Source organism: Lepisosteus oculatus, chromosome 10 (genome assembly GCF_040954835.1).
Source record: "Lepisosteus oculatus isolate fLepOcu1 chromosome 10, fLepOcu1.hap2, whole genome shotgun sequence".
NCBI lineage: Eukaryota > Metazoa > Chordata > Actinopteri > Semionotiformes > Lepisosteidae > Lepisosteus > Lepisosteus oculatus.
Window position 1 is genome coordinate 33,543,646 of NC_090705.1, and position 20,615 is coordinate 33,564,260.

The window sequence follows — 20,615 nt, forward strand, 5'->3', positions numbered from 1 at the left end:
ACTCTAAAAAAGGTGTTAGTACTCTGGAGTAGCTAATCATCTCCCAGTTTCTTGACATTCTGTCTGCATCACCTAGAGAAATGACAGCAGTCAGAGCTTTAACGATGGTTTTTCATTTTTATTAATTTTCTTCACTTCAACAACAAGAAAATGGGAGAAAATGACCATTCTTCCCAGCAGTATTGTAAATGTACTATAAACACTGTTGTGGTAAGAACTCAAGGATGCTTGACAGTAAATCCTACTGATGCTTGACAGTAAATCCTACTAATAGCCTTCTTCCTCTGTTTTGCTGTAGATCAGCTTAGCCGTTGTTAATTTCCAAAAGATGGTATTTGTTTACAAAACTTTGTAAAAGTACTTTCCCTACATGTGATAGTGGTGATGTAGACATAGACATAAATGTTTTAACTGGTTTGATAATTAGAATTCACAAGCCTTTTTTGCTTTTTAAAACATTTTGTTGAACCGCCTGCAATTAGCCTATCCACCCAAAAATAATAATGCCGGGAACATGCCCTGTTGCGAGAATGCTAACTCCTGTTCTTTTGCTTTTCTGTCCCAGTGTCAAATACATTTATAATCATAGCTTTGTACAATGAGAGGAAGTTGTCTGTGGTGAGTATAATCCCATAAAGTGAATCTTTTTTCCAGTGGATTTCTGTTAGTTTTGCAGGAAAATGTAGTATTGGCTGTAAAATGTCTGTTTGAATTAATTGAGGTGAATTTGAAAGCTTTATGATTTGTTAATTTACAATTTAGGAATGCATTTTATTAAATGGTTTGTTAATTCAGTACATTACGGTCTTTTTTTCCATTCAATATGCAGTACTGTGCAAACAAGGGTTGTTATCTCTATAGATGTGACCTAATAAATGACTTATAACCGTTGCATCATGGTACAATATTGTAACTGTACATTTTGACTCTACACTCTATGCTTTAGGATTTTTATTATAAATGTCTGTAAAACATTCCACAAGTTTAGATTTGTTGAATTCTTCTCTGATATGGCCCATATAGACTCAGTCCAATTCATGTAATGATTTTGAGAAAAACATGAGAACTTGTTTTGAAGTGTTTGCAACCCACATGTCTTCACAGTACTGCTTATATAGTGCAGAATTGATGGATCACTATTATGAGCTTTCTAGCGAAACAATGTATTTTTTTTACTAATCAATCTTGGTGTCAGTCATACACTCTTAGCTTGTTCTTTCATTGAGTATATAGAAATTGAGTCCATGTTTCTTTTCAGAAGTACATTTCTTTCTCTCAACACTGTACCGCGCTGCCTTTCATATGCTTGCATCGTCAGTTCATTGTTTAAAAACAAACACCTTTGTTTCCTCTGTACACAATAATTTGAGGGGCAGCTGTTATCAGTGTAATTACTTACTTGGTTAAAAAGAACGTTATGTTACACTTTGGGTATACCAGCCAATAAGGAAGAACATATTTGCATATGAATTGTCAATGCACCCAACGCATCACATATTTCTATTGGATGACACAGGGCAGAATAATGATATCCGTTTCTGTGAAAAAGTACTTTTGAGTTTAACCAGTGGCTGTGATTTGCACCTTTCCACAGGGTACTTTTTCTGAGAGGGTTGGGCTGTTTGTTCACTTCCTCAACCTTTCCACAATCCTCTGTTTCCCTGCTGCTGTTGTGTTAATGGTTAACTCCATGACTCCAGGTAAGCTTCCCTCTGGTCTTGTAGAAATATAGCATCGCACTTTAAAAAGTTGGTTCTTCTTGCTGTGTGTTGCTATGAAATGCATTTGTCTAAGTGCACGTACAGATACATAAGAAGTAAAGCTGTATGAAACAGATCCGTCTTCAGCTAATATTTAAACTAGGAGACAGTAGGGGCTTGTTTTAACAGTAACCACCAGTGTCCCAGTGTTAGGCTGCAGCACAGCCCTAGAGCATTCCTGCTATTGTAGCTGGCTTAGGGAGAGGAATTGAACATGTTACACAGTCCCAGGATCTTAGCTGCACCTCAGAGGGTACAAACGGTCAGTAGATCAGGCAGGTTGTCAGGGCTGATTGTGTAAAGTTCATGGATTTCATGAGGAGAAACATCTTGAACCTGCTCCAGAATCTGACAGGCAACCGGTCAAGACCGCAGTAATGACCTTCATTAGAAAGTCTTGTGTCCAAGGGAATGCTGATGCACGACAAGCTCAAAGGCAGAATAGCAGCCTGCAGGTGTTTCTTTCAGGCCTGAAAAAGAGGTGGTTTGAGGCAAATATGGTGATGCACAGAAACATGTTTTTTGTGGTCTTGTGAGGCAGCTACTTCTCTCCCTCTTGATTCAATATGATAAGCCACGAGTTTCTTTCATTTGCTAGCATAGAGCTTTTTATCAAGTGCTCTCTGTCTTTCTCCAGTTGGTGAGTTGTGTAGAAAACAGGGGATGAAGAATAATATACATCACACTCTGTTCTGTTGTAAATTTAAACCATTGTTACCTTGGGAAAGTACTTAATGGCGTATTTTTTCCTCTCATCTGTTAACGCCACAGGGAGTGACAAAGATCCACCATCTGTCAGTTGTTCCTCACACAGGGCGGTTGTTTATATATCAAGGTCAGGGGAGTGAGCTGCTGCAGTCTCTTGACAAGTGAGCACCAGCTTTATCTTGGTGGCAATGCCGTCCATTGGAGCTCTCACAAGGGCCTTTTCCACTGACCACATGGTCATTATTAAAAAGCCAGTAGTCTGTCTTGACAGGCATTGGTGTCTCGTTTCTTTGACCTGCTGCTGGTGTTTTTGTTGTTTTGGTCGGTTGGTCAAGCCAAAATAATCATGCAGGCAAAATCAAGAACAACATGCAGTTTTGAAGGCTTCCGAGCACGTCCCGACCCACACAATGTAGAAAGGCCACCTGCGTTAGTAAATCAAGCTCTAGACAGTGGCAAGGCTTGAAAGTCAGTGGTGGCAAGGAGATGGAATCCTGTTTTAGCGGAGTAAACAAGGGAAACTAGAATGATGAGCTAGTAGACTATGAGCCAATCAATTTTAGAAGAAGAGCCGTTAGCTGTACTGGATGTGTGTGTCTGTGTGTGTTCACTGGTTCCTGAGCTCTAACAGTCACACAGTATCACACAGCTCATGCCACCAACTGTTCAGTTGGACATCCATGCAGAACTGTCACATTCTCATTCCGCAAGAAAGCCATTGTTACACAAGCAGGGTAACCAGTGTGTCGTCCTGCTAGAATATTGTATCGGGACGAGATCACAGAAAGGGCAACAGGACCACCTAGGATCCTGTGTAGATCATCCGCAGTGTAGAGGTCCCAGTCAGGTTGAGATCAGTAATTGCAGGCGAAGTCCCTTAAAGACAAGGCACTCCTGCCCAGACCATTACACACTTGGACCACCCTCGGATTTGTCTGTTGTACACAAAGAGGATAGTTCTCTACACATCTGTGCCACGCCTGCTGACATCCGTCAGGGTGGTCTACAGAGAACATTCCCACGAGACCTGATTCTTCTCTAAGGAGGAGACAGGTCCACCTGTTTGACTTATTGACTCTGTGAAGCCTTCAGGCATTCTGATGACACAAGTGCTTTTTTCTCTTGAGCACCATTCTCAAGAGAAAGTCTGTATTCTCTTTGTCCTCTTAAACAAATGAAATCCCCTCCACCTGTGCCAAGTTGAACACTCACTAATGAGGTGATTTAGTGCTTAAGCAGTAAGTCATTCAAGAGCATCACGGTCATGATCAATCTGTCAAATTGATGATAAAAACATTTACTCAGTATCCAAAACCTACAGTATGTAGTCTATTTTACCTACAGTATGTAGTCTGTTTTTTTAAAACAAACACCTAAACAGAGGAATCAATTCCTTTTGTATTTTTATCTGACTCAACCATCCAAAACAAACCCCGTATCCAGTGTTGTGAAGTAAACAGGGATATAACAGTGATATTTTTAAGAAAAAAATAATTAAAATCAGTCCTTTCTATATCCGTCTTTAAAACATATCCATCCATTTCCTAACTGATGTAGCAAGGCAAGCAACAGGGCCAGGACCAGTTTTCTCAGAAACCAATTAGGTTTCTTATGTCTTTGGACTGTTAGAGGAAACCAGAGCACCCAATGTAAACCCATTCAAACACAGGGAGAACATACAAACTCCACTCAGATAGCATGCCAGGAATTGAGCTCGGGGCCCCAGCACTGCAGAGGTGCTAATAACTGTGCCACTGTCCCACGCCTTAAAAAACATTTTAGATGTGACTTGAAACATTGTATGATGTGATTCATTTTGCAGTCAGTTATATTTGACATCGCGTATGCTTGCAACAGAATTTCTATTCATTTTTAAGTTTTTGAATAAGATAATATTTGTTCTTTCCTTTCCTGAATGCAACATCGCTGAGATCTGTGCTTCGGGAAGAGTGTAAAGTCTTTAATTTCTTTGCATATATGAGGTTAGGTGGTGCAGCCCTTGCTGCAGCATAACAAGACATTTGTACATTACCAGTAGATCAGCTTACATTGCCAGTTTAACCCAGAAGTAATATAACCATGCTATTCTGAAATATTATGTAGTCTAAATGTTAGTAGGTAATGACTGGCCATCTGTAGTGGTTTGAAAGATCTAGTATCCGTACATCTCTCTGAAATATATAGATTAAATTGTGGTCCAAAAAACGAAAATCTTAAATGTCTTTATTTTACCTGTTATCCTATACCATATATACCTATATTGGTCAATCACAAGCCATGTTCTTTATCATGCAAACCCAGTACAAGCTGACTGACCACCAGTTCTAGTTTGGAAATGCAGGTTGCAGTTAAGAGTGAAGGTAGCGTTATACATGTTCCTTTTAACCGAAGTAAGTAAAAATGAGTTTAAATTGAGAAAAGTCTGTCTGACCCCGAATCATGGAGCATAAAACTTAGGGGCTGTCTGAATTTAAAATGAGCTTGGCTGAGATATTCATAATGTTAATAACTGCGGTTATATGTGGCATAGCAGCAATCTAGAAATTATATTGTAGGGTATTTTACAGATCGGCTCGAGGATTAGGCTTCTAAATGGAATGGTGTGGATTGAGGCACAGCAACGTGGGACTAAATCCCGTCGAAGGCCGTGACTAGAATACGGAGGCAGCGGCTTATGAAATGGAGAGAACAAAAGTATTGTCATAAAATGGAGGAGACGGCAGTATTAATGCTGGAAACCAATTTAAAATGACCGCTGGGCCTTGAAACGGATTTGTTCCCTTCTTTCTGTTTTTTTAATGAAACAGTTGGTGGATTATTCGTACTTGGAGTCTACACCATCCTGTTCCTGAAGTTGTACTCCTATAAAGACGTGAACAAGTGGTGCAGGGAAATTCGGCAAGCCCACGCCCGCAGCCTGGCCAGATCGCAGTCGTGTAAGTACGCTTCCACAACGGCTGTGTTATCTAACCTTCCCCGAGCTGTGGATGAACAGAAGCCTCAAGAACATTAAACACAATGGAAGAGAAAGTTTATTTTCGAGGCTGAGCTTTCTGGGGTTTTTTTTGTTTCGTTTATGAAATTCAGGATTTTTTTTACCATGTAACCATTTGGGATTTATGTTAGTGAGCTGCTACGATCAGCAAAACTTGAGTCACAGAACGCAATGCCTACCATTCGTAACCACCCAGGGGTCCTCATAATTTACTGTGCTGTCTCGCCTCCCGAACTCTTGTGTAACGCAAGGAATGACGATGACCTTCCTATATTGCCACTTGCATCTGAACAAAAAAAAAAGCCTCAATCAGGTTTATATGACTAATGTATAAATACATTTTGTGACCCACTGTTTACTGATCAGGTGTTTCCTGTGAAGACGTTTTCTCTTTTTGCATATTTTTCTCCTTAATTTTTTAAATCAGTTTTAAGCCACTGCGGTGGTTACTGTCCTCTGCTGGTGTGTCAACATATAGCAGGATGAATATGACTCCAGTTGAATGTGCTCTTTATTAATTATTATGCAATGGGAGGCAGTGAGGTAACAGGTTTTTGAGGGCATGATTAAGTTCTGTCTGAAATAAAATGTTCCATAATTGTGCTTTTAAGCACACGTTTTCAAACAGTTTGGAGAAGAAATCTCATTTTGGGCTGAATTTTATCACCCTAGCCAAATACATCTTGAAAAAAATAAAAAATAAACTCTTGTGTAAGACAGTGAAGCAGTAATTCCAGATTCTCGCCTTTGTGGTGCTACTCTTACATAAACATTTAACATGTCTCATAAGGACGACTTTATTAGAAAAAGCAATCTGCTCACGATTATTATGATCTTTTGAATGACCATTTATAATGTCTACCCATATTGGAGAATTTTCTGACAGTGACATAAGTGTCTGTGGCTAATGTTGAATAAGAATTGGAATGTTAGTTTTGAGTGAAGTACTCAAAAAAAAAAAAATCTGATCTTTGGAATCATTCTCTTAAATGTGTAAACTAATAGGACCAGAAAAGGTTTCTCTGTGTTTTCAGACGAGATCATAGAGGCCCTTCTTTGTACTGATAGCATTGAATCCTGTATTTAAACAGATCCAATGGTCGAGAAGGCTAATGGCTCAGCAATTCAGGCTCAAACAACCTATCCCGGGAATCTCACACACAGAGGTTAGTAAGGAAGTACTGAGCTTGAAGTATAAGGGGGAATGGTACTATACGTACCATGATGAGTGCATTTTCACCCACAGGATTTCTCACTTTGTCCATTTGCTCTTTTTGTCCGTGTTCCAGATATGTACTATTTTATTTTTGCGCCCACCCTGTGCTACGAGTTAAATTTTCCCCGCTCTCCTCGAATACGCAAGCGCTTCCTCTTGAGGAGGCTTTTTGAAATGGTGAGTTGTACTTCAGAGTGTTCACGTTCATCTTGTCCTGGTGCCTTAGCTTGTTTTCACTGCTGCAGAGAGCCGGTTCAATACCGTGCTGTCAGGCAGGATTACTCTTGCTTGGAATCTAGATTGTACTTTGGTTTGTAAGACTGGATGTAACTCGGGCTAGTTCTCCAAAATTACATTTGAGTTAAAAGTTAAATTTCTCTTTTGCTTGCTAGATTTGCACCTTTAAATCTGGACATCTTCTGAAATAAAAACTGCAAATAAAAATTTTTGAATGCCATGCTGTAAGCAATGAACTTCTTCTGGCAGCACAGTAAGCTATTCTTTCTACCAAAAAAAAACAACGAAAAAGCTCAGCCAGACCACACAGTGCTTACCATGGTTAGGAGTGTTCCATGTTCACTGTTTTACTTTGCCCTATAAATATAATAAAAAACAGAGATCATTCCATAGCCCTAGAGCAGTTTTGAGCAGTTTTACTGTTTTTTTGGAGTTTCGAATTTAAACATATTATATGAAATGTATATGGTATATTAAAGTACTTATCTTTTCTTCCAGCTTTTCTTCATACAGTTGTTGGTAGGATTAATTCAACAGGTATGTGTGGTTCAATTACAATGTGCTTTTTAAATAACACATCTAAAAACTGCAGTTCACTGTTTCTTCATATCCTCTGGAATTGAAGAATATTAGGATTGGTGTTGTTAAACGTACGAGCTTGTTTCTAAACCTCTAGATAATAATAATAATTGCTTACACTTATATAGCACTTTTCTGGACACTCCACTCAAAGCACTTTACAGGTAATGGGGACTCCCCTCCACCACCACCAATGTGCAGCATCCACCTGGATGATGCGACGGCAGCCATAGTGCGCCAGAACGCTCACCACACATCAGCTATCAGTGGGGAGGAGAGCAGAGTAATGTAGCCAATTCATAGAGGGGGATTATTAGGAGGCCATGAGTGGCCAGGACACCGGGGTTACACCCCTACTCTTTTCGAGAAGCACCCTGGGATTTTTAATGACCACAGAAGAGTCAGGACCTCGGTTTTACGTCTCATCCGAAGGATGGCGCCTGTTTACAGTATAGTGTCCCCATCACTATACTGGGGCATTAGGACCCACATGGACCACAGGGTGAGTGCCCCCTGGTGGCCCCAGTAACACCTCTTCCAGCAGCAACCTAAGTTTTTCCCAGGAGGTCTCCCATCCAGGTACTGACCAGGCTCACACCTGCTGAGCTTCAGTGGGTTGCCAGTTGTTTTGCAGGGTGATATGGCTGCTGGCTAGATATATGTGCGTTTGAGTTCCAGGTGTTCCTAATGAAAACAGTCTCAGTTTCTTTTTCTCTTTCCAGTGGATGGTTCCAACAATTCAAAATTCCATGAAACCATTTAAGGTAAAACCATCTTTCCTCAGATTTCTTATTTTTCCGACTTGTTCATTACCGTCCGCAGTATCAATCTCGTCTGTCATTTTTTTAGGACATGGACTTTTCAAGAATGATCGAGCGGCTCCTGAAGCTGGCTGTAAGTACTGAAGGAATGTGACATTCATGAAATCATAAAATGACTCTTGATCCGCGACAGATATTTCAGAATTACAGATTTCCTGCTAATTCAGTTGTCTGCAATCCTATACACCAGATAAGGAACAGGTCAAGGTAATTCCATGCTGGTAACAAAAATCACAATATGGCACGCCTGAAGAAGGCTCCACCGTGGAAAGTTGTGTGTCTTTTCTTTTCCTATCAGCATAGGATGAACCTTTAAATGTTCCTTTGCAGCCTACACATGCTGACGCACGATCAGGTGGAAGTTTAGCCACAACACAGGAATACGCCCCTACTCATTTCGTTAAATGCCCTGGAGTCAGGAGCTCATTTTTAAATCTCATCGGAAAGATAGCGCCTTTTTTAAAGGATAGGATCCCCAATCACTGTACTTGGGCATTAGAACCCACACAGGGTGAGCACTCCCTGCTAGTTCCGATAACACCTCTTCCAGCAGCAACCTTAGCTTTCCCAGGAGGTCTCACATCCGGGTACTAGTCTGGGTATTAGGTTGCCAGTTGTGAATTACAGTATAGCTGCTGGCGAATGATGGGATGGGAGTTTCTCAACTGGGAGTCACTGGTGTTGACGACAGCCCGGGCCAGTTCTAGTGGAGTACATCCACTGGCTCAGAAAACCCCAAACAGAACCATTCACTACGTCGCCTGAAAGCTAGCTGGCAAGGTCCTGGCTTGTGCTAAAAACAAGAACATATTTATGGATAATAGCATGGAAAATAATTCAACTTTATTGTATATAGCACCTTTACAAGTGGTATCTCAAAGAGCTTTACAAGTTGAAGAAAACGTACACAAGAGAGGAGACAGCAGAATTACACAATTACAATAAGGGTTTGGAATATAGTAATAAAGGGGCTGACACAGAACCAGTTGAATAAAACCCCTTCTAAAGAAGAAGGTTTTGAGGCCTGAAAACCTGAAAATGGAATATTTCCTCACGATTTGAATGACCAGGCTGTGTATGTGTGTTTTTGTTTCAAAGCGTTTTAAAAAGCACAGGGTTTCCCTTTTCGCCTTTAATCCCAACAGGTTCCCAATCACTTAATCTGGCTGATATTTTTCTATTGGTTTTTCCACTCCTCCATGAATTTTGTAGCTGAGCTCATGCAGTTCGGAGACCGCGAGTTCTACAGGGACTGGTGGTATGTACAAACACGTTACTTTGTGCGATTGCCTCATGCCTGATAACTCCTTAAAGCAAATTTGTGAAATTTGTTAGATTTGTGAAACCACAAATTAAGTACAGACTGTTAAATAGAACTTCTTTGTGGCCTAAAATCTAGGTATTATAAGGTAAACTTACGAAAGTGTTTTCATTTTTGTGTATTTTACAGCAAAATTAATATATATATATAATTCTATCTCTTTTATTCTATAGTTACTGTATGATATTTCTTGGGTTTAATAAACTGATCTACTTCAATGAGGTTTCATAAGGAATGCGGGAATATACTTTGAGAGTCAAAGTGGGTGCATCCTGCAGTAAAGGTTAAGAACCTCTTAAAGGAATAGATGTGCTGTGCTGTTACTTGGAAACCTATTGTTCAACACCAGAAAATGGCCAAGATGAACAGAGTAAAACAACAAACATAGCAAATTAACGTTTGAGCTTTTTGTTCTCTGTAAATATCAGGTAGAGGTACACATTCCAGATGAATCTGTTACACGCTATCTCAGCTTTTTTTGTATCTGAGAGCAATCTGTGAGGGTTTCTGTGTGAATATTTGTCATTGTCATGACATTTAAAGAAATTGAACATCACTCCGTCATAGTCAGTGATGGAAGATTTTGTGGAAATACCGTAGCTTAGTTTCTCCCATAAGAAATAATTGCATAAGTTAAATTACACTGTAGACTAGAATCTGATTGCTTTCTTAAAATGTTGTAAGACTTGGTATCCTGGGCCAGGATAACCACATATGAGTGTAGCGTCTCTGTGTAACATAATATGAAAAGTACATCAGTAAGATTAGTGAGCGTGCATTTCTCTGACCCACTTCTCTTAGAATTACAGAAAATAAGGTTCACCTTTCTTTATTATATGAATAATAAACACCTACTAGAGTTTCTAAAATTCTGCCTGGTGCTGTGTCAAGGGGGGAATATTAGTTTTAAAAATTGTCCCCTCCATGCAGTAAGCCAACATGAACATTACATTTTCTTTCCAGTTTCTTAGTTTATTACTATGAAAAATAATAAATGTCAAGGGACATAGCTAAGATTATGGATTAAAAAAAAAAATACTTGAGTTGCTAGTAATGAGCTGTGAAAAGATTTGCTATTTATAATTTGAAATGCTTAGCAGGGAATTTAGGCAATCCTCTGCCTGATTTCCTACACTTTTTAATAATAGAAGCAGTGAGTCACAAGCCTTGGAAATGAGCTGGTTTTTTTACTGCAGCTGTGAGGAAGCCAGCCTGTTCATCAAATTATGAATCTATATATATTGTAAAGTATTGCTCAAATGTTTTTTACAAAGACCCTAGGATAATCTCAGTAATAAATCATCTTTTGACTGGTCTTGTCTTTGCTTCAGGACTGATGTCTCTAGAAAACCATTTTTTTGCTAAAAAGCTTAAGTGGTTGTTGGTCTGGAGTGCTAGTGATAAGGGCATTGACAGCAGCAGAAATCTAGGACACATGTAATTTCATAAATGTATCTTGGGTTTCCTAACAAGTTTTAATCTTGTTTATTTCTGGGGGAAAAACTCCTGGTGAAGAGTCAGGACAAGAAATACTATGGCACAGTGAAATATTTACTAAATTCAAAGCTGACGAATACTGCTGAATATTTACCGCAATCTTGAGGTTTTTTTTAAGTCTTCAACAAAAGCTAATTTATTTAAGGAAGGACTGTTTTTCATCACTCCGCAGGCTCACAGTCTTCAGATAAATTTCAGTCTTGACACAGGATATTTATGTTGTGTGAATCAAGGCACAGCATAGGCTCATATTTCACATGCAATGAACAGGTCTTGCATTTTTCAGGAACTCTGAAACGGTGACATACTTTTGGCAGAACTGGAATATTCCTGTCCACAAGTGGTGCCTCCGGTAAGTCTCATAATCTTAGGCATTGAAGGTTTTAATTTAGGCATTTTAATTAAAATACTGTCACTTGTACAAGTAATCTGCCTACAGGCACATATTTCTTTTACTTAAGTTATCTAACATTGTCATTTTTGACAGTTGTTTTTTACCATAGTAAAAAAAAAAATGCTTTGTAAGTGTGGGGGCTTCTCAAAATGAGGAAAAAATAATCATGGCATTTAAATGATAGGGATGTTAATAGTGAATTCCAAGGAAAATAATTTCTAAAATTTTCATAAGTCATGAAGCTGGCAATGTTATTTAAAAAATATTTTAAAAAAATATTCTAAAACATTTTAGGCAAAGAGAAAGACGTGTTCAGCAGTTTCCAGGCTCAGTTTTGTCAGAACCTAATTTGGGTTCGTACTTCCTCAGTGATTTATTATTAATCTCTTTATTTTCTTTGAAGCCACTTTTACAAACCCATACTGAAGAGAGGAGTGGGTAAATGGGCAGCACAGACTGCTGTATTCTTGGCTTCAGCTTTCTTTCATGAGGTAAGGACTGACAGTTCATCTGCACATTCTCCTAGAAGCCTTGCATCCCTGGTTACAGATTGAGATTTATTCTCCTTTTTTTTGGCATTTCAAACCCTCCTCTCATCAATTATGGATTGAAATTGCTTTTCACGTACAAATCTGATCAGCAAAACTTTTCAGCTGTAATTGGCTTGTCTGATTAGACCCCTGAAAATAAATGGCTATAGGGGGATATAAAATAAATGCAGTACTGTTTTGGGAATATTGAAAAATAATTAAATGTCCTTGTTCTTTGAAAAGCATTATTGCATTTATTTTATCATTTTTGCTACCTTTTCACCTTTCTCATGGTTCAAGATACCAATAACATCTGGTGGGAATCCTACCCAGTATTTGAGCTGGTATTTGAGAACTCCTGATTTTCTTATTAACTTTTTTAATTATGAACCATGATCATCACTCTCATTTAAAGACAGCTCATCACTGGTAGAAGGCAGAGTTTAAACACAGAGAGACAAATGTTCCATTCTGTAAGACCAGCCTTTGAATAACCAGAAAAGATTCATTCATCCAATGGAAAGATGTGCTATATGAATCCAAGCACAGTTGCTTATCTGCTGGATTCTAACCATTCAGAAATGAAGGACTACTTGGCCCAGCTGTGTTCTGACCCTCACAGGTGTGCTCATTTTGAATAATGACAGCAAAAATCTCAGGGGGAGAACTGTCCTTGCTGGGGTGACACCTGCTGAAGTTTGTGATTTGCACTCGCCATAAAAACTAAGATGTGTCCCTTTGCTGTGTGCTGCTGACAGCTGAATCACATTTTTGTGTTCTAGGTGACTGTATCCATTGTCTACATACAATGCGTGAAATATAATGCAACATGTTTTTGTTTTTCAGTATCTCGTCAGTGTTCCTCTGAAGATGTTCCGCCTGTGGGCCTTCATGGGTATGATGGCGCAGGTAAGAACACAGTAAACGGAAGTTTGCCTGCAAGTGGTCTTAAAATATTGCCGCTGTTTGATGGATAAGTCACCATGCATTGTATTTTTAAAAATCCTTATTTAGACTTCCCCAACACTAAGACACTGTTTGCTTTCATATCTCCAACCTTTTTGTCTTCACCACCTCTGACATGCATTGGAGGTGGAGAGAGTCATTTTGTGTTTTGTTTTACAGAAAAGCTTTAAACACTTACCATTGTAAATTTGTAATATACACATCTGGAGTTATTCCACAACCACATGTTTGAGAAATGTATTTGTAATGGGATCACTCCCTTAAATGTTATATTAGCTATTCGTTAAATCTCACCTATATAACCGCCAACCAGCCGTGACACCAGAACCATTTATAGCTGTTATGAAAGTGTCAACTGTAATAAAATAAAACATTCTCTTGTGAATCGTCAATATAATAATATCGACTACGGTGTGAAATGTATGCACCTGTCTGTAGCTTTCAAAAATCCTGAGAAGTGCCTAAGGAGGCCTTCTGTAGTATCATATAGAAACTGATAATTATTGGAGAAATTTGTATCTGTGTGCAGGTAGAGGGGAGAAAATACACCATTACTACACTGTCGACATTGGCATAGCAAAATGATACACTGTGGGGTTTTTTTTCCCCCTAATATCTCTCTAACATGCACATAACTTTGAAAACTGTGATCTGCAATTTCAGATTCCCCTAGCGTGGTTTGTGGGCAGATTCCTGAGAGGCAACTATGGCAATGCGGCCGTGTGGATTTCGCTCATAATCGGGCAGCCCATCGCAGTGCTCATGTACGTCCACGATTACTACATTCTGAACTTCGAAGAGACCCCGGCGGCGGCTGTGCAACACTGAAACGGAGTGACTCCAGAGGCCTTGAAACACTGATGCAAAAATATCCCTTTCTAGAGTTTTATTTTTTAAATTGGGGGTGGGAGGGGGGAATATGTTTTTCGAAATGAAATTTGGGAGGGAAAAGGTGCATTCGTTCGTCTTACTGGAATAGAGCGAGGGGTTATTTGTAGAAATGGATAAAAAGGGCAATCATTTCCCGTCCAGTAACGAGGGATCTTTAAAGGAAACATGCTGGCTTTGTTCATGGCATTGCTCATAGTGGTGTTCTATTTCCTGGTACTCTGCACTTTACTACTGCAGCTTCTGGGCTCTTATAGTATGTGCATCAACTTTGAAACACTGCCCAGGTGAAATTTCAATAAATGTTTTTATGCTGTTTTTCTTTTTTTTTTTTACTTGAAAACTCTACTCTTCCTGTAAAATATGATCAATGCAAAGTATCCCCTTTTTCATTGCTTTTCACAATGTCAAAGAGGCATACCTGGATGCCTTATTAGATGTTACTAGATGATACTTTGACTACGGTTTCTTTTTAAGGAGATTACCTATTGCTTTTGTTTGACATTAATGCTGTAAGAGACACAGACACTGAAGTAATAGGAATAGGTTCAGTTTGGCTTGGTTTTGAGTAAATGCAGCAAGATCTAAAGCACCCTTTGATTCAATTTAAAGCTGCCTCAGAATTTTTTTTTTCCATTGTTATTACACCAGACTTTCTGCAAACTCTATTCACAATACAACAGACCACAGTGATTTTTAATGCACTTTGTGTAGAAATGCATTGCTGTCAAATGTCTAAATTTAAGATGCAGTGTTCTTTCTTGTGTTTAACTGCACTTCTACATGTTTAGGAAGAAAATAGGAGGGAAGTATCCTGCAGTCAGTTCAATAGGAAACTGTATCGTGCAATGCCAAGTCTGCAGCTGTTTATATGGGATAAAAGTCGTGAATATAATTTCCATTTTGTCCTATAGATCTTAGGTCTCAGTCACGGTACCTTTGATCATTTACAATATAATTGGGAAAACTGTATATTTTAAATTAAAATACAATATTAAAGTTGCTAAAATTTGTATATTAAGCAATTGCAACTTTTACAATAGAACTTCAAGATTTGCATGTTCCTTTGAGCATATGGCATGCAAAGTATTGAGCTATTTTTTGCTACAACCAATGAGTTAATTTTCTGATCTTTACAGTTCCATATACAATATTCTGCCAGCACCATGGTTGTTTTTCTTTTTCGTAGTTTTACACAAGGTTCTTTGAAACAAACAGTTGCAGTCATCCTGGACAATAACTGTTTTTAATCAAGTATTCGTTTTGTCCTGGTCATTTTTTTTAGATGACAATGTAAGTGTGCCATTTGTTTGACAAAATCATGATACAAGTCTGCTCTAGAAGTTTAAACAAATACTGCCAGGAGTTTGGTGATGTAGCGATTAACTTGTGGTGTATTTCAAGTCATTTTAAATAGTCAGATGATTTTCTAAGTATAATACTAATGAAATAATAATGCCCACGGTTGGTATGAATCCACTCAATAAGATGGAGAAATGTAACAATTTTTAAATAATTTTAATTACATAGATAGTTCCCAAAGTATTGGTTGGAACACCTAACATCTTATTTAAAACACAACTACATATTAAGAACATTTTATACAGAAAACAGACAATTCCAGGAAACAAGCATTTATGTACAGTATGTTACCTGTCTAGTCAATGCAAAGCAAATTCAAAGGTCTGAGATTAAGCAAATCAGATTCTTTATTCACTCATTTTGAAGTTTCTATTCCCAATACCATACAGTATACTGTTTATGAAATGTTTTATATATTTCAATATTTTCAATTTTATTCCTGTTTTTATCTGCTACTGCAGTAGCTACTATCTGTGTGAAATAAAAGCTTGTCTTTGGGGGGAAAAAAATAAATATTTTTCATTCAGCAAATCCATTTCCAACAGGACTGCTTTTTTAGGAACACCTATTTGTAACAGTGAAGAAGGAGAACTTTTACCACATTTTTGTGTAGTTAAAAAGTGGGGAAAATGAAAATGATTACATAATTGTAAAATCCATGGACATCTTTTCTTAATGAAAACAGGTTAGTGTTATCAACTAAGAGCCGCTTGTAAGCTTATTAGTGTAAAAAAATAGAATCTAACCAAGAAATTGACTTTTGAGTTCATGTAAATAATTTTAATTCAATTTACACAAGAAATAATTATGCAAATGCTTATATATAAAATTTTATTGAGCACAGGGTATTCATAATGTTAGACAGAGGTGAACACATGGTTGGAAAACAATAAAAATCAGTTTGTGTTATGTAGGTGTCTTAATCTCATTCTGAAGGAAGATCTGAAGATAAATTAACAGCAGGGATGGAATGGAAAATTTCACCATTTGTTACTGCTGCAAAGAAAAGAAAAACAAGGTCTTTATCTGCCTACACATTTTTAATATAAACTAGCATTTATTATGATTGCAAGACTTTATACTGCAGTCAAGTAAATTATTCTGGTACAGAAAATGATTTTGAATTTAAAATTATTTCAGTCCATATTACTTTATACTAAAGTCCCCACTGTGGGCAAGCTGCCAATTCACAGTAACTAAATGGGCAGTTTGAACACAGGGTGGAATCCAAGCCTTATCTTTGTTGCTCCTGTGGGATTATTGATGACCTAATGGATTTTATTACTGAAAGTAAGATTACACAGTTCATCTGATACCTCTTAAAGGCATTTGCATACCTCTTATATAAACAGTAGAAACTTCCTGTGATAAGAATAATAATAATAATCATGGAAAGGATAAAAAACACCTAAGCAACAAAAGTAAATCTCCTTTATTCATTTAGAGGAAACATTTATTTTCTGAATAACTATATAATCGAAGGCTTACCTTTGCTTTATTCTGAACAGGTAAATAGAGTTTGAATTCTGCTGGGAGCTCATCTTCGGAATACAGTCTGTCTGAGAAATACACCCTTCGAATACGACAATTTGCGTGTATCTAAAAAAGGCAGACAACTTTTAGAGACTATACTTAAGTTGGCTTTCGCAGGGGTATGTTAGTACCATAATGAGGAACATTCTGTGGAAAGCTTGCTACCTCTGATGCCAAGCTTTTTGTGACTGGAGAATCCAAAGACAGTTCAATAACTGGACATCATATTCTTCCTATCCATATCTGGTATTCTTTTGGAAAACTATTCTAGATTTTTAATAACTAGTTAAAGGTAAATGTCATTTATATGCCAACTGGTTTACCCTGTAAGGAACAGTAATTAATGGAATACATTAAGTATTAGCTGCTGGTACAAAAAATTGTAACTATACCATATGTGGAGTGGTTTTACAGTAAAAATGCATTATTAAGTATGCAATTTGGCACTGTGAGCAGAAAGTATATGAACATCAACAAATGCTATGAATGGGACTTCACTCACTTACCTGTACTCGGAGTGTCTCGATGTAGTTGGTGCCGTAGGCTCGGCGCGTGAAATCTGACAGATTAAACTGAATCTGGTTCCAGCCATCATCGAGCCTCATTGGCATAGTGCAGATGAAAGGTTTCACCCGGGTGGTACTCTGGTAATTGCTTGCTCGAAAACGCCGCCTGACGTTTTTATCGTCTAACACCTAGATACAAACAAGCAGCGATGGCTGTTAATTGAATGCACCTATTTCGCTGTGTGAAAACGTTGGCTAATGTGTGTTTTCCAATTAAATGAAGTGATGAGTAATCCATGGGAAATTAATTTGTCTAGCCATCCCACCATTTTCTAAACAACCTTATTCTTATCCAACCTTATGGCCAAATTTCCCAATCATGGCCTCCTAATAATCCCCATCTATGAATTGGTTTCATTACTCTGTTCTCCTCCCCAGTGATAGCTGATGTGTGGTGAGCGTTCTGGCGCACTATGGCTGCCGGCGCGTCATCCAGATGGATGCTGCACATTGGTGGTGGTGGAGGGGAGTCCCCATTACCTGTAAAGTGCTTTGAGTGAAGCGTCCAGAAAAGTGCTATATAAGTGTAAGCAATTATTATTATCCAATACAAGGAGACGAGGGAGCCACAGCCTATCCTGGCAAGCCTGGCAAACAGACGCGAAGCATCACAGCGCACACACAGACTCACACCGGGCACAACTTTCCCATGAGCCACACCACAACATACCAGTAGGCCTTTCCGACTGTGGGTGGAAACCCATGTGAGCTCGGGGAGAACATACAAACTCCATACAGATGGTACTCCAGTTGGAAATTTAACCCAAATTGCGATGCGGCAACGCTAACCACTGCGCCACTGTGTTGCTCAAGTGTCTTTATGGCCGCTGGCAAAGTAGTGTTAGAATTCTTTCAAGAACATAAAGTAAATGTGTATTTCTGTCTCTGCAGCGAAACAGTTAAATGCAAAACCATGTCATGTGGTGGGGAAATACTATTGTCATCTTACCTGGACTTCAAAGGTGAAATACTTTTTTAAATTTTTGATGATCATAACCAAAAATGGCAGCTTGATACCTAGTGTTTTCTTAGGATCAGCCGGACATGTGATGTATGTCGTGCTACAATAGAAGAAAATGGAGATTACTTTAACATCCACCTTGTCCAGTTACCAGCAAGCCAAGCAACTGACCTGCACAGATATGCAAATAGTGACAAGTAAGACTTGCTCCAGACATTCTTAGGACCATTAACATATTACCAGCAGAACTATAGCAAGTAATTAACTTCAGTTGTTCTTAATGGAGCTGGAAAATGGAAGTCACACAGCAAAAACAAACTCATTATTAGTACTTCCAAGTCATAAAAGAAACTAAGCTTTACCATTTTCTCATTACAATCCACAAGCCTAATAGTCACAGCTGACTAAAGTTCCAAACCTCTCTCAAAATGCATTTAATGATTCAAAGCAAGCAAATTAGTTTTGTATGTGTGTGGTAAATGTTATGTGCACTCCCTGTTCTGAATCCGAAGAAATATATTCCTTTCGAGGCTTTATTTAATTATAACTTACCTCACATTAGTACCCTCAACTTCCAGCACCAGCGACTGGATATCATTGTCTGTTATCCGCTTAATGTGGCCATTTCTCACCTAAAATAAGGAACAGGGAGTTGTATCTTTTACTTGTAGAAGATGCCAGAGCTCAATGAAACCCATACAGGGTCCTTTTTAGTAAGTCAGCAGATCTGAACCCAACCCAACATTTATGGAACAATTCTTGAGTACTGGACACACATGGAGGCCCAACGCCACATTAAGCAGACTCTACACTGGTGTTTCCACTTAATGTCCACTATCTCTATACCCTGGTCCTGGGGGACACTGAGGGTCCTGTTTTGGTCCAGCCTTGGTCCAGTGATCTTACTCACAGGCTAGACCTAACTCATTTCAGTTTTCTATTGATATCTTCTTAAATTTGCTTTTCACAGCTGTGAAGCCTACTGCCTGATGCCTAATGCTCACTATGGGAGTTTTGTGACCCCCTCTGTGCCTGTTCATCATAAATTGATTACCACTTTAGGAGGTCTTTTAGACTGGCATGAGGGAGTCTTAACTCTCAAATGAATGGCAGACCGCATCACTGCATCTGCTGATGTTCTGGGAACAATATGCTTTAAGTATGCTTGAAACCAAAGAATGACTACTGAGAATCCGATAAATAAGTACAGTAGGTATGTCAATATCAGCACTAGGTATTAAAAGCTCGATTGGAACAAAGCTAGCAGTCCCAACTATACTGACACGTTTAAATTCAGTATATATAAAATTGTAAAAACATTGGCAGCTTAGTATGGCACTACATACAGTATGATGTATATGATCATAATAACGTAAAAGACCTTTCACAGGGGACAACGATGCTACAAGCTACATCAATTAAGCTCTCACAAAGATCGATAAATAACTTGTTTATAATTTTCAGAATTAAAAAGCTAGCATTATCACAACGAATGCTTTTTTAAGGAATGTATACGCCCTTAATTACAATATCCATCCACAGTTATTATATTCTGAAACCCTTAAATCAGAAAGTGACTCTTCTGAGCGAATGTATTAACCCGGGCTACCAATTGTTGAATATATCATCTACTTACAAAACAGGTAATTGATTGACACGTTTCATACCTTTTTATCCCAGATCTGTAGTGGTTTGCTCCCGATGCTGTACAGAATGGACAGGAATCCACTCTGAAATGTGTTTTTAAACATCTTCTTTCTTTTTGTCTTCTTGCACTCGAACGATGGGTTTCAACTGCTCTGCTCCTACTTTTGTGTTGTTGTGTAGGCTCCCACCAATTGACATAAAATTCAAAAGCCTGCCTCCCCTTCCTTTCCCTGCAGAATGTGATCCGAGTGGAAACCAAGACTCAAAAGGCAAACACTTAAGTTCCGCTGCTAAGAGAGATTACGTTTAAAAGACGACGCGAATTTTAACTTTCATCACAAAAGGCAGCTTTGACACTTTTAATTAGCTCATTAGCTACGCTGGTGTGATGCGCAAAATTATTTTTTTTATCTTTTAGAAAAGCACCAAATGGCAAAAGAAATACCGCCTGCCAAAGTATGGTCACAACAAACGAGCGATTATATTAACACGTTTCCACTCGTTAATTAAAATGTATCAATGTTTAAAAGATAAAACCGCATATCCAGCAGCACACAGCAGACTGGTGCTGCATGTGCAACCTTCTCTCTCTTGTATTTTTGAGTTGCTATGAGACGCAGCGCGGGTTCCTTCC

General features: G+C 38.5%; 2 protein-coding genes across 2 annotated transcripts in view; one reads left to right on the forward strand and one right to left on the reverse strand.

Annotated features, from left to right (window-relative positions):
* The window catches only part of dgat1a (diacylglycerol O-acyltransferase 1a), a 33,052-nt gene extending 17,247 nt beyond the window's left edge, over positions 1-15,805 (forward strand). The window contains exons 5-17 of the mRNA XM_006635843.3: positions 566-618; positions 1,595-1,700; positions 5,276-5,404; positions 6,555-6,629; positions 6,753-6,856; positions 7,415-7,453; positions 8,218-8,259; positions 8,345-8,389; positions 9,462-9,574; positions 11,421-11,486; positions 11,932-12,019; positions 12,905-12,967; positions 13,688-15,805. Of these exons, the coding sequence (XP_006635906.2) occupies positions 566-618; positions 1,595-1,700; positions 5,276-5,404; positions 6,555-6,629; positions 6,753-6,856; positions 7,415-7,453; positions 8,218-8,259; positions 8,345-8,389; positions 9,462-9,574; positions 11,421-11,486; positions 11,932-12,019; positions 12,905-12,967; positions 13,688-13,852 (1,088 nt within the window). The 3' untranslated portion in view covers positions 13,853-15,805. The remainder of the gene's footprint in view (positions 1-565; positions 619-1,594; positions 1,701-5,275; positions 5,405-6,554; positions 6,630-6,752; positions 6,857-7,414; positions 7,454-8,217; positions 8,260-8,344; positions 8,390-9,461; positions 9,575-11,420; positions 11,487-11,931; positions 12,020-12,904; positions 12,968-13,687) is intronic.
* Positions 15,806-16,091: 286 nt separating this feature from the next.
* On the reverse strand, positions 16,092-20,615 carry cfap20 (cilia and flagella associated protein 20). Its single transcript, XM_006635844.3, has 6 exons — positions 20,002-20,615; positions 18,887-18,966; positions 18,323-18,434; positions 17,314-17,502; positions 16,763-16,873; positions 16,092-16,270 (listed from the first exon to the last, which is right to left on the reverse strand). The coding sequence occupies exons 1-6, from the start codon at positions 20,083-20,085 to the stop codon at positions 16,265-16,267; spliced, it is 582 nt and encodes a 193-aa protein (XP_006635907.2). The 5' UTR covers positions 20,086-20,615; the 3' UTR covers positions 16,092-16,264.

Bases quoted from the DNA above. Each gene is read 5' to 3' on its own strand.
- cfap20 (XM_006635844.3), bottom strand. From the start codon at position 20,085: ATGTTTAAAAACACATTTCAGAGTGGATTCCTGTCCATTCTGTACAGC. The intron at 18,435-18,886 runs GTAAGTTATAAT...CTTCTATTGTAG, and splicing joins GTTGAGGGTACTAATGTGAG to CACGACATACATCACATGTC. The intron at 17,503-18,322 runs GTAAGATGACAA...GTTTGTATCTAG, and splicing joins ATTTCACCTTTGAAGTCCAG to GTGTTAGACGATAAAAACGT.